General features: G+C 42.5%; 1 protein-coding gene across 1 annotated transcript in view; it reads left to right on the plus strand.

Moving 5' to 3' along the window:
* The window catches only part of sass6 (SAS-6 centriolar assembly protein), a 22,327-nt gene extending 15,138 nt beyond the window's left edge, over nucleotides 1–7,189 (plus strand). Inside the window, exon 17 of the mRNA XM_020480262.2 lies at nucleotides 6,401–7,189. Coding sequence (XP_020335851.1) covers nucleotides 6,401–6,468 — 68 coding nt within the window. The 3' untranslated portion in view covers nucleotides 6,469–7,189. The remainder of the gene's footprint in view (nucleotides 1–6,400) is intronic.
* The last annotated feature ends 7,386 nt before the right edge of the window (nucleotides 7,190–14,575 follow it).

Raw genomic sequence — 14,575 nt, forward strand, 5'->3', positions numbered from 1 at the left:
TGTGGGTGATATTTGGTTGAGACGTTGATCAATGTGATTTCAACCTTTCTGCTATTAGATGAAGCACAGTGAAACTTAAAATGAATAAAGTACATGGTGCAAGAGATCAAGCTGTTTGAGATTCTGCACAGATTATTACAGCAATCCACAGACCTGCAACCTTTGCATGCTATCTAGAACATGCAAGCTTTCTATGATTAGATAACAAGACATTTCTAGTTAGGCTACTACATTAGGCTAACCTCAATGTTGCCATGGATGTGCTAATCATTTTAAGGTTGAATAAATACTGCTAGACCTTAGTCTGTAAATCAGCCTTAACTTTAGGCTATTTACTATATTACAAAAGTAATAATGAATTGTGTTTGGTTGATAACGCAACCAAATATAAACATTTTAATGCTTGGCTAGTTTAATCTGAGCTACTGGTTTAATCCTATTCTTTTAACTTTTTATTTAGTTGGAGATGGGTATCCAACACTTAAGTTAATATGCTATTTACTGTATTGCAAAAGTGATATTGAACTGTTTGGTTGTCAACGCAACCAAACATCAACTTTTGAAGGATTTGTATCTTTTGACACGGACTTCAAAGTTAAAGAACAGTGCTAAATAAAATCCAACTTTTATTTAAAATTTGATTTAGTCATATTCTTTAACTTTGATTTTTGTATGAGATGGAGGCGTGAAGCCAACATATTATTTATTTGTAGAAGAACTGGAATTAAAGCCAGACTAAGTTAGTGGTCCAGGTGGACCTTCAAGGGCAACTTAATATCCAGTTTGTCTACAAATAAATAATTGATATGTTGGATTCACGTCTCCATCTCAACCAAAAATCCAAGATGATAAAGAATAGACTTTAGACTTAATCTAATCAGATTTAAATAAAGTTTGATTTATTACTATTCTTTATCTTAGATTTTTGTTTTAAAATCAACCAAAGCTTGAAACCCTAGGCCTATATGCATTGTCTATTCTTTTGGTTGAACCCAGGGTTGAATTAAAACTAGTGGAGGATGACTTAGTATTTAGGCCTATATAGCATTTACAATCATTGATTTATATATATGACTTCTAAAGTATGGTTGCATTTAATTTGCTCTGTTATTAAACCTAACCTTTGGAATGACTTCGATAGGAGCAATAAATATATTTAGTTAATCATTCTCATGATGGCACATTAGTAGTAGTCTGTGACAAAGTGTTGGAGCAAAATGATTTTATTAGTCTAATACTGTTGTGACTGCAAACTCTTTGTTAGTCACTGGTCATTTCCCACAGCTGTCCAGTAACCTTGTCGTACACCCAACAAAGGAGTTATTTGTTCCTTATCTCTGTGACACTGAAAGCCATCCAGGTTGAATTCTTCTCCTGTCTGTTTGTTTAGGCTCTAAAGATCATCACTCCCCTATCTTAAGACACACAGGCTGTAAGAACTGGTTAGAACCTGTTTTTGTTTGTTTGAATGCTTTAAGGGAGTATAACTAATTACCCTTATGTATCTCTTGTAGGCTTGCCTCCCTCTTTGAGGGATAAGAAGCTTTTTGTGTTGGTGGAGTATATAAAGACGGAGGGACTTGTAAATAGTCAAGATCCTATCCGGGTTCATCCTGATAGGGAGATCATCCTTGCAATTTCTCAAATAAACCTTGTATTGCTGATAGGAGTTCTGCCTGATTCCATGACTCAGAGGTCTAAGGCACTGCATTGTCACTAAATCAAATCAAATTTATTTATATAGCCCTTCGTACATCAGCTGATATCTCAAAGTGCTGTACAGAAACCCAGCCTAAAACCCCAAACAGCAAGCAATGCAGGTGTAGAAGCACGGTGGCTAGGAAAAACTCCCTAGAAAGGCCAAAACCTAGAGAGGAACCAGGCTATGTGGGGTGGCCAGTCCTCTTCTGGCTGTGCCGGGTGGAGATTATAACAGAACATGGCCAAGATGTTCAAATGTTCATAAATTACCAGCATGGTCGTATAATAATAAGGCAGAACAGTTGAAACTGGAGCAGCAGCACGGTCAGATGGACTGGGGGCCGAGTTTGCGTCTCTGACATGGGTAGGCAGACCGTTCCATAAAAATGGAGCTCTATAGGAGAAAGCCCTGCCTCCAGCTGTTTGCTTAGAAATTCTAGGGACAATTAGGAGGCCTGCGTCTTGTGACCGTAGCGTACGTGTAGGTATGTACGGCAGGACCAAATCAGAGAGATCGGTAGGAGCAAGCCCATGTAATTCTTTGTAGGTTAGCAGTAAAACCTTGAAATCAGCCCTTGCTTTGACAGGAAGCCAGTGTAGAGAGGCTAGCACTGGAGTAATATGATCAAAATTTTTGGTTCTAGTCAGGATTCTAGCAGCCGTATTTAGCACTAACTGAAGTTTATTTAGTGCTTTATCTGGGTAGCCGGAAAGTAGAGCATTGCAGTAGTCTAACCTAGAAGTGACAAAAGCATGGATAAATTTTTCTGCATCATTTTTGGACAAAGTTTCAGATTTTTGCAATGTTACGTAGATGGAAAAAAGATCCGGGTTCACACAATTGGCCCAGTGTCGTCTGGATTAGGGAAGGGTTTGGCTGGCCGGGATATCCTTGTCCCATTGTGCTCTAGCAATTCCTGTGGCGGGCCGGGCGCATGCACGCTGACACGGTCGCCTATTGTACAGTGTTTCCTCCGACACATTGGTGTGGCTGGCTTCCGGGTAAAGCGAGCAGTGTGTCAAGAAGCAGTGCGGCTTGGCAGGGTCGTGTTTCAGAGGACGCATGGCTCTCGACCTTTGCCTCTCCCGAGTCCGTAGGGAGTTGCCGCGATGGGACAAGACTGTAACTACGAATTGGATATCACAAAATTGGGGAGAAAAAGGGTTTTAAAAAATTGCTTTTGAATGGAGACTAAATCAGTGGGAGGTGCAGTAGGAGGGGCTGCCCAGCCTGTACATTTAATAAATTTTTTAGATGGTGAAGTTTCCACTTAGTGTACAACACATTAGGAACACCACCCTAATATTGAGTTGCACCCCCTCCCCCCCTTTGCCTTCAGAACAGCCTCAATTCTTCAGGCATGGCCTCTCCAAGATGTCAAGCATTCCACAGGGATGCGGGCCCATGTTGACTCCAATGCTTCCCACAGTTGTCAAGTTGGCTGGATGTCCTTTGGGTGGTGGACCATTCTTGATACACATGGGGAAACTGTTTAGAGTGGAAAAACCCAGCAGCGTTGCAGTTCTTGACTCACTCAAATCGGTGTGCCTGGCACCTACTACCATATCCTGTTCAAAGGCACTTAAATACTTGTCTTGCTCATTCACCCTTTGAATGGCACACATACACAATCCATGTCTCAATTGTCTCAAGGCTTAAAAATCCTTCTTTAACCTGTCTCCTCCCCTTCTGCAGTCATGGCCAAAAGTTTGGAGAATGACACAAATATAAATTTCCATAAAGTTTGCTGCTTCAGTGTCTAGATATTTTTGTCAGCTGTTACATTGGAATACTGAAGTATAATTATAAGCAACACGAAGTTGATGCAAAGAGTCAATATTTGCATTGTTGACCCTTCTTTTTCCAAGACCTCTGCAATCTGCCCATGGCATGCTGTCAATTAACTTCTGGGCCACATCCTGACTGATGGCAGCCCATTCTTGCATAATCAATGCTTGGAGTTTGTCAGAATTTGTGGGGTTTTGTCTGGGGAGTTTCTTGGCCATGGTCCCAAAATATTGATGTTTTGTTCCCAGAGCCACCTAGTTATCACTTTTGCCTTATGGCAAGGTGCTCCATCATGCTGGAAAATGCATTGTTCGTCACCAAACTGTTCCTGGATGGTTGGGAGAAGTTGCTCTCGAAGTTGGTACCATTCTTTATTCATGGCCGTGTTCTTTGACAAAATTGTGAGTGAGCCCACTCCCTTGGCGGAGAAGCAACCCCACACATGAATGGTCTCAGGATGCTTTACTGTTGGCATGACACAGGACTGATGGTAGCGCTCACCTTGTCTTCTCCGGACAAGCTTTTTTCTGGATGCCCCAAACAATCGGAAAGGGGATTCATCAGAGAAAATGACTTTACCCAATCCTCAGCAGTCCAATCCCTGTACCTTTTGCAGAATATCAGTCTGTCCCTGATGTTTTTCCTGGAGAGAAGTGGCTTCTTTACGGCCCTTCTTGACACCAGGCTATCCTCAAAGTCTTTCCCTCACTGTGCGTGCAAATGCACTCACACCTGCCTGCTGCTATTCCTGAGCAAGCTCTATACTGGTGGTGCCCCGATCCCGCAGCTGAATCAACTTTAGGAGACGGTCCTGGCGCTTGCTGGACTTTCTTGAGCGCCCTGAAGCCTCCTTCAGAACAATTGAACCGCTCTCCTTGAAGTTCTTGATGATCTGATAAATGGTTGATTTTAGGTGCAATCTTACTGGCAGCAATATCCTTGCCTGTGAAGCCCTTTTTGTGCAAAGCAATGATGACGGCATGTGTTTACTTGCAGGTAACCATGGTTGACAGAGGAAGAACAATGATTCCAAGCACCACCCTCATTTTGAAGGTTCCAGTCTGTTATTCAAACTGAATCCGCATGACCGAGTGATCTCCAGCCTTGTCCTCGTCAACACTCACACCTGTGTTAACGAGAATCACTGACATGTCAGCTGGTCCTTTTGTGGCAGGGCTGAAATGCAGTGGAAATATTTTTGGGGGATTCAGTTCATTTGCATGGCAAAGAGGGACTTTGCAATTAATTGCAATTCATCTGATCACTCTTCATAACATTCTGGAGTATATGCAAATTGCCATCATACAAACTGAGGCAGCAGACTTAGTGAAAATTTATATTTGTGTCATTCTCAACTTTTGGCCACGACTACATTGATTTAAGTGAATTTATACAAGTGACCATAGTTCTCACCTGGTCAGTCTCATGGAAAGAGCAGGTGTTCTTACTGTTTTGTACACGTGTATAACGTTGAAGGTCCATTTCAAAGGTACAAATTCAACATATTTTATACAAGGGTTGTCTGTTAAATTCGTTACAATTTTGACTTAATCCTGTGGTTGAAATTTCACTCAACAGTTTGCATTGCTTATTATTTTTTTTAATTAATCCAATGTACTTTACAAATTCCATGTCATATTACGTTGACAAATTACATTGAAACCAAATTGATTCAACTAAACCCAGTGGGTTTGTTCTGCTTTTTTAAAATCATACACATTAACTGTGTTCGAATAACGATACTAACATACTGTACACTACATACTATTAGTTAATTTTAGTATACTGTAAACGAACAGTATCCTTTCAGTTGAGCGTACTAGGTCTTTGCCGGTCTACCTGAAGTTGATGCTGTTGCTATGCAACCTCTTGTTACAAATGACTAGTTAGACAGTTTACGACTTCGGGTGTGTTGTTAATTCTATCCTCCAGATTGAATTTATGGAGCGCACACTGGATGCTCCGCGGAGGAATAGGGTTGATTTGAGCGTTCTGACCTTACAGCGGCAGTCAAGCTGATGTTGGCTAGCTACTTCTAGACACAAATGAGACCACTGACCATTTTACTCGCCCTAGCAGAGCCGGTTAGGCAGTGTATTATCCAGAAAGTTGGTGACTACTTCTGGTAACAATTTTTGCCGACTTTTACTGACACCGGCCACATTCAATGGGTGTTGGCGCGCTCGTAAATTCATTATTCTGCGCTCTGGTACACTCAGACGAGAGTGCTCTGAAATCGGAGTAAATAGCCAGAGCGAATTTATGAAAGCAGCAGAATGTCCGTTGAACGCACAACGACGATAACATTGAGCTAAGAATGACATGATTAATCAAGTAAATGAACATTGGGTAGTTAGCTTATACTGTCAAGTTTGCTGTATTATTAGCCAACTAACGTTAGCTTACATACAGGTGCATATGGTTGTAATGATAAGCTATGTGGTTCGTAAGGACAGCGTAACTAACAAATTGTCAGCCAACGTAACATGTAAGGTAACTTATTTGAAAAATCATTACTTTTTACATTGTTTAACATTGTCATAATTAGTTAAAGCAATGCATTTGTATCCGCTCTCGTTGTATGGGTGCATATTTTCTTAAAATCTGAACATGTGACGCCACGCCTATTTCCTGAATTGCAGTATGGGCCCTAAAGTACAGAAATGGTGTCCTCTGCATGTATACTTAATATTTTGGCGAATTTAGTACGATAGCCGGGAACTTTTGTCATACTATATCCATATTATGACCAATAAGCATACTATATACTCAATTAACATCACACATAGTGCAGTTAGTATGAGTATTCGAACACAGCTATTGTCTTGCACATTGTCAGTAACCTTGCTGAATTAAGATTCAGATTTTGTCTGTCATACGACTTCATTTTTTTCCCCCATTTGTCTCTAGATGTTCCAAGGCCACCACCAGCCAAGCCTGGCCTGCACCCTCTGTCGTCCGCTTACTTCCCTGGCTGAGAAGGAATGGAGCCAAGAACTACTGTAATGTCCACTCCACAACACACCACTGAATACCACTGTGACTAAGGAGAGTGAATTGTTCGACCAACCACAGATTCTCACAATACCTCCGCCTATGTTAATGTTTTTAACCTGCTGTGTTTCCAAGTATTTATTAAAAAGACAACCAATCAATAGTAATTAAGCCACTTGATCGGTTTGCCAAATATTAAGTTTGTTGGTTTGTTTAAAAATGTACTTTGTCGTCACGTCTTACTCATAATTAGCATTGACATAACTAATGCTGTCATCATGTTGCTCTGGGTGTTTTCATAACTTTTAACGCTCAATAGTACTCAAGTCCTGGTACGAATGATACGTTCTACCAATGAGTGTTCCTCAAGAAAAGCTGCCGTCTGTTCTCATGGTGCAACAATTTGATAAAAAATAACCTGAGAAAAGTTAACATGTACATGCTAAGCGGAAGTCATCACCAGCATATTGATGAACAGAGCATGAACCACAGAATGATTGCTACTGAAGTGTTTGCTGTGTAAAAACTGTACATATGGGTGTATGAAATGAATCATTAATGTGTGTGTATATCTGTAGATTAAAGTTTTGTTTTCAGAATCTGTTGTCTAGTCTCTCTCATCAACTAGCTACAATGAACAAAAATATAAACGCAACATGTAAAGTGTTGGTTTCATGAGCTTGAAATAAACGATCCAAGAAATTTTCCATGCACACAAAAAGCTTGTTCATTTAAATTGGTTTACATCCCTGTTAATAAGCATGTTTCCTTTTGATATACCATCCACCTGACAGGTGTGGCACATAAATAAACTGATTAAACGCCAGTCTCAACATCAACAGTGAAGAGGTGACTCCAGGATGCTGGCCTTCTAGGCAGAGTTCCGCTGTCCAGTGTCTGTTCTGTTGTCCATCTTAATCTTTTATTTTTATTGGCCAGTCTGAGATATGTCTTTTTCTTTGCAACTCTGCCTTGAAGACAGGCATCCCAGAGTCGCCTCTTCACTGATGTTGAGACTGGTGTTTTGCGGATACTATTTAATGAAGCTGCCAGTTGAGGACTTGTGAGGCTTCTGTTTCTCAAACTAGACAATAATGTACTTGTCTTCTTGCTCAGTTGTGCTCCGGGGCCTCCCACTCCTTTCTATTCTGATGATTGTGTGCAAAGTCACAGTTCCCAAGTCCAGAACAGACTATGGGAGGCACACAGTACTACATAGAGTTCCATGTAGTCATGGCTCTTCTGCATCAAGTAACTGATGCAAGCAGTAAAAAAGCACCTTATGGAACAGACTGAAGCAACACAAAACATTGGCACAAACACATGCATGCATATGTGGATTTAGTACTGTAGATACAGTGGGGAGAGCAAGTATTTCATACACTTCTGATTTTGCAGGTTTTCCTACTTACAAAGCATGTAGAGGTCTGTCATTTTTTATCATAGGTACACTTCAACTGTGAGACAATCTAAAACAAAAATCCAGAAAATCACATTGTATGATTTTTAAGTAATTAATTAGCATTTTATTGCATGACATAAGTATTTGATACATCTGAAAAGCAGAACTTAATATTTGGTACAGAAACCTTTGTTTGCAATTACAGAGATCATACGTTTCCTGTAGTTCTTGACCAGGTTTGCACACACTGCAGCAGGGATTTTGGCCCACTCCTCCATACAGACCTTCTCCAGATCCTTTAGGTTTCGGGGCTGTCGCTGGGCAATACGGACTTTCAGCTCCCTCCAAAGATTTTCTATTGGGTTCAGGTCTGGAGACTGGCTAGGCCACTCCAGGACCTTGAGATGCTTCTTACGGAGCCACTCCTTAGTTGCCCTGGCTGTGTGTTTCGGGTCGTTGTCATGCTGGAAGACCCAGCCACGACCCATCTTCAATGCTCTTACTGAGGGGAGGAGGTTGTTGGCCAAGATCTCGCCATACATGGCCCCATCTATCCTCCCCTCAATACGGTGCAGTCGTCCTGTCCCCTTTACAGAAAAGCATCCCCAAAGAATGATGCTTCCACCTCCATGCTTCACGGTTGGGATGGTGTTCTTGGGGTTGTACTCATCCTTCTTCCTCCTCCAAACACGGCGAGTAGAGTTTAGACCAAAAAGCTCTATTTTTGTCTCATCAGACCACATGACCTTCTCCCATTCCTCCTCTGGATCATCCAGATGGTCATTGACAAACTTCAGACGGGCCTGGACATGCGCTGGCTTGAGCAGGGGGACCTTGCGTGCACTGCAGGATTTTAATCCATGACTGCGTAGTGTGTTACTAATGGTTTTCTTTGAGACTGTGGTCCCAGCTCTCTTCAGGTCATTGACCAGGTCCTGCCGTGTAGTTCTGGGCTGATCCCTCACCTTCCTCATGATCATTGATGCCCCATGAGGTGAGATCTTGCATGGAGCCCCAGACCGAGGGTGATTGACCATCATCTTGAACTTCTTCCATTTTCTAATAATTGCGCCAACAGTTGTTGCCTTCTCACCAAGCTGCTTGCCTATTGTCCTGTAGCCCATCCCAGCCTTGTGCAGGTCTACAATTTTATCCCTTATGTCCTTACACAGCTGTTTGGTCTTGGCCATTGTGGAGAGGTTGGAGTCTGTTTGAGTGTGTGGACAGGTGTCTTTTATACAGGTAACAAGTTCAAACAGGTGCAGTTAATACAGGTAATGAGCGGAGAACAGGAGGGTTTCTTAAAGAAAAACTAACAGGTCTGTGAGAGCTGGAATTCTTACTGGTTGGTAGGTGATCAAATACTCATGCAATAAAATGCAAATTAATTACTTAAAAATCATACAATGTGATTTTCTGGATTTTTGTTTTAGATTCCATCTCTCACAGTTGAAGTGTACCTATGATAAAAATTACAGACCTCTACATGCTTTGTAAGTAGGAAAACCTGCAAAATCGGCAGTGTATCAAATACTTGTTCTCCCCACTGTACCTGCTGGAATGTGTGCTACGGGTGGTGTGCAGCTATGGTGACCAACGAGCAGAGATAGCGCGGGACTATACCTAGCTGGGTCTTGTAGATGACCTGGAGCCAGTTGGTTTGGCGACGAGTATGAAGCGAGGGCCAGCCAACGAGAGTGTACAGGTTGCAGAGGTGGGTAGTGTATGGGGTTTTGGTGACAAAACGGATGGCACTGTGATAGACTGCATCCAATTTGTTGAGTAGAGTGTCGGAGGCTATTTTGTAAATGACATCGCTAAAGTCGAGGATCGGTAAGATGGTCAGTTTTACGAGTGTATGTTTGGCAGCATGAGTGAAGGATGCTTTGTTGCGAAATAGGAAGCCAATTCTAGATTTAACTTTGGATTGGAGATGTTTTATGTGAGTGGAAGGAGAGTTTACAGCCTAACCAGACACCTAGGTATTTGTAGCATCTGCTTCATCTGACCAGTTTTTTTATTGACTGAGTCACTGGTGCATCCTGGTTTAGTTTTAGCTTGTAAGCAGGAATCAGGAGGATAAAATTGTCATATTTGCCAAATGGAGGGCGAGGGAGAGCTTTGCAGATGTCTCTGTGTGTGGAGTAAAGGTGGTCTAGAGTTTTTTTCTCCTCTAGTTGCACAGCTACGAAGAATATAGATGAAAACTCTCTTGGTAGATAGTGTGGTCTACAGTTTATCATGAGATACTCTACCTCAGGCGAGCAAAGCCTTGAGACGTCCTTAGATATTGTGCACCTGCTGTTGTTACAAATATACGTAGACCGCCACCCCTTGTCTTTCCAGAGGCTGCTGTTCTATCCTGCCGTTACAGTGTATAACCCGCCAGCTAATATGTTATTCATGTTGTCGTTCAGCCACGACTCGGTGAAAAATAAGATATTACAGGTTTTAATGTCCCGTTGGTAGGATATACGTGCTTGTAGTTCGTTCACTTTATTATCCAGTGATTGTACATTGGCCAATAGTACCGATGGCAAAGGCAGATTAGCCACTCATTGCCGGATCCTTACAAGGCACCCCAATCTCCTTCCACGATATTTTGGTATTTTTCTCATGCGATTGACGGGGACGAGTGTCTTGTCGGGTGTCTGGAGTAAATCCCTCTCGCCCGACTCATTAAAGAAAAATGATTTGTCCAGTTCACGGTGAGCAATTGCTGTTCTAATGTCCAGAAGCTCTTTTCGGTCATAACAACATTATGTACAAAATAAGTTACAAACAATGCAAAAACCAAACAAAATAGCACTGTTGGTTAAGAGCCCATAAAACGGCAGCCATCCCCTCCGGCACCATCTTCTATGGCCAATGAGCAACAATATGTTTAATGTGTATTTATTTTCATTATTTATCTTCATATGACAAGGATTGAAAAGGATTTGCCAGTAGATTGTCAACTTGATTCATGACGATGACTGCTTGTCTAGTTTGCTAGCAAGATTATCAGTCCAATGAGAGCTACGGTACATATGTGTATTGATGTCATTTTATTTGTGGCCAATGATCTTGGATGGGTACTTCTAATGTAACTCTATAGCAGAACCCAAGAGGCTTGAATTTGAGCTACCCCCCATAGATTTTGTATGACGTAGTGTCCCCATGAGTGACAGAATACTGAGCCAAGCATGGCACAACTAGAGAACATGACCAACCCCTACTCTCTGGATTTTTCCATGGCTGCCCCTCCTGCCCTGAATGACGGGTCGCCACTGGGCCTGCATTCTCACCAGACTCACTCACCCTCACCCATTTGGGATGCTCTGGATCAACAGCGTATTCCAGTTCCTGCCAATATACAGTAACTTCACACAGCCATTGAAGAGGAGTGGGACAACATCAATCCTATGCGAAGGAGATGTGTTGTGCTACATGAGGCAAATGGTCACACCATATACTGACTGGTTTTCTGAGCCACACCCCTATCTTTTAAGGTATCTGTGACCAACAGATGCATTCGGAAAGTATCCCGACCCCTTCACACATTTTGTTACGTTACAGCCTTATTCAAAATTTGCTTAAATAGTTTTTTCCCCCTCATCAATCGACACACAGTACCCCATAATAACAAAGCAAAAACATATTTTTTATTTTTGCAAATGTACTACAACTAAAAAACAGAAATATCACATTTACATAAGTATTCAGACCCTTTACTCAGTACTTTGGTATGATGCTACAAGCTTGGCAGCCCTGTATTTGGAGAGTTTCTTCCATTCTTCTCTACAGATCCTCTCAAGCTCTGTCAGGTTGGATGGAGAGCGTCGCTGCACAGCTATTTTCATGTGTCTCCAGAGATCTTCGATCGGTTTCAAGTCTTTGCTCTGGCTGGACCACAAGGACATTCAGAAGCTTGTCCCAAAGCCACTCCTGCGTTGACTTGGCTGTGTGCTTAGGGTCATTGTCCTGTTGGAAGGTGAACCTTCGCGCCAGTCTGAGGTCCTGAGTGCTCTGGAGCAGGTTATCATCAAGGAACTCTGTACTTTGATTGGTTCATCTTTCCCTTCAGCCTGGCTAGTCTCCCAGTCCCTGCCACTGAAAACATCCCCACAGCATGATGCTGCCACAACCATGCGTCACTGTTACGAATCCCTTTTGTCCCGACAGTCTAGGGGGGATGGTAATGAGACCCGTAACATAACTCATGCAAATTATAATTGTGACAAAGTAAAAGTGTGAACGAAATAACCAGGACAACTGAAATCTACCGTCAAACTCAAAGTTTATTTATAAACACACGGTAATGGGGGGGGAGCAGGAAAAGGGGCTGAGCTGGACCCAAGGAAAGAAACAATAAATATACAAAAACACCCCTAAGCTAGACTAGCCTACTTTAACAACAGCTAACTAACTAACCAAAAATACAGTGGGTGGTCCGCCCAGTTCTAACTAGTGTATTTAACAAAGTTCACCTACGGGTAGTGTATGCCCATGGGTGACTTGTCTTGGTTTCCCCCTTTTCCCACCAGCAACAAACAAACACCATAACCAAAACAATACTCACAGGTGATGACAAAGTGCTATGGAGGTGCTCAAACAAAAGAGAGGTTTAAGACAAAGAGAGAGTGAAACACAGAGATCTACATACATGGCATTTACAGAGAGATTGAGCTCCCGAGCAAACAAATGATGGGGTTTTTAAACCATGGGGAAGGAACTGTGATAGGGTAGGAAATAGGAGGAGGTGTGTCTTCTGATTGATGATTGATTGTTGACTGATTGGGGAGTGATGATTTTCACCTGTGAGGGGAGAAGGAGAGAAAAGAAACACACACACAGGATACACACACACAGGATAACTGTATCCGTAACAGTCACCGTAGGGATGGTATTGGCCATGTGCGGTGCCTGGTTTCCTAGATGTGACGCTTGGAATTCACACCAGAGTGGTTTCATCAGACCAGAGAATCTTGTTTCTCATGATCTGAGAGTCCAAGCAGGCTGTCATGTGCCTTTTACTGATGTGTGGCGGAGATGGTTGTCCTTTTGGAAAGTTCTCCCATCTCCACAGAGGAACTGTGGAGCTGTCAGAGTGACCATCGGGTTTTTGGTCACCTCCCTGACCAAGGCCCTTCTCCCCCGACTGCTCAGTTTGGCCAGGAAGAGACTTGGTGGTTTCAGACTTCTTCCATTTAAGAATGATGGAGGCCACTGTGTTCTTGGGGGACCTTCAATGCAGCAGAATTTATTTGTTACCCTTTCCCAGATCTGTGCCTCGACACAATCCTGTCTCAAAGCTCTTCGGACAATTATTTTGACCACATAGCTTGGTTTAATCTCTGACTCAACTGTGGGACCTTACATAGACAGGTGTGTGCCTTTCCAAATCATGTCCAATCAATTGAATTCACCACAGGTGGACTCCATCTCAAGGATGATCAATGGAAACAGGATGCACCTGAGCTCAATTTCGAGTCTGTTTTCACTTTGTCATTATGGGGTATTTTGGGTAGATTGATTAGGATTTTTTATTTTTGTTTCCATTTCAGAATAAGGCTCTAGCGTAACAAAATGTAGATAAAGTGAAGGGGTGTGAATACATTCAGAATGCACTGTATCTCTATCCCCAGTCATTTAAAATGCATAGGGACAAATGTATTTATTTAAATTCAATCAATCAATCAAATGTATTTATAAAGAAAGCCTTTCTTACATCAGCTGATGTCACAAAGTGCTGTACAGAAACCCAGCCTAAAACCCCAAACAGCAAGCAATGCAGGTTTAGAAGCACGGTGGCTAGGAAAAACTCCCTAGAAAGGCCAGAACCTGGGAAGAAACCTAGAGAGGAACCAGGCTATGAGGGGTGGCCAGTCCTCTTCTGGCTGTGCCGGGTGGAGATTATAATAGAACATGGCCAAGATGTTCAAATGTTCATAGATGACCAGCAGGGTCACCACTAGAGGGATATTTTCAACCACCAACTTAACATCCTGAGACAAGGCCGAGTATAGCACACAAAGATCTCCCCCACAGCACAACCAAAGGGGAACGCCAACCCGGACAGGAAGATCACGTCAGTGACTCAGCCCTTGTAATAGGGTTAGAGGCAGAGAATCCCAGTGGAGAGAGGGGAACCGGCCAGGTAGAGACAGCAGGGGCAGTTCGTTGCTCAAGTGCCTTTCCGTTCACCTTCACACTCCTGGGCCAGACTACACTCAATCATAGGACCTACTGAAGAGATTACTTGGGGCGGCAGGGTAGCCTAGTGGTTAGAGCGATGGACTAGTAACCAGAAGGTTGCAAGTTCAAACCCCCGAGCTGACAAGGTACAAATCTGTTGTTCTGACCCTGAACATGCAGTTAACCCACTGTTCCTAGCCCGTCATTGAAAATAAAAAATTTGTTCTTAACTGACTTGCCTAGTTAAATACAGGTAAAATAAAAAAATAAAAAAATAAAGACTTAAAGGTCGAGACCGAGTCTGCGTCTCTCACATGGATAGGCAGACCATTCCATCAAAATTTAGCTCTTTTGGAGAATGCCCTGCTGTTTGCTTTGAAATACTAGGGACAGTAAGGAGGCCTGAGTCTTGTGACCTTAGCGTACGTGTAGGTATGTATGGCAGGACCAAATCGGAAAGATAGGCAGGCGCAAGCCCATGTAATGCTTTGTAGGTTAGCAGTAAAACCTTG

The sequence above is a fragment of the Oncorhynchus kisutch genome, linkage group LG4, assembly GCF_002021735.2.
Source record: "Oncorhynchus kisutch isolate 150728-3 linkage group LG4, Okis_V2, whole genome shotgun sequence".
Lineage (NCBI taxonomy): Eukaryota > Metazoa > Chordata > Actinopteri > Salmoniformes > Salmonidae > Oncorhynchus > Oncorhynchus kisutch.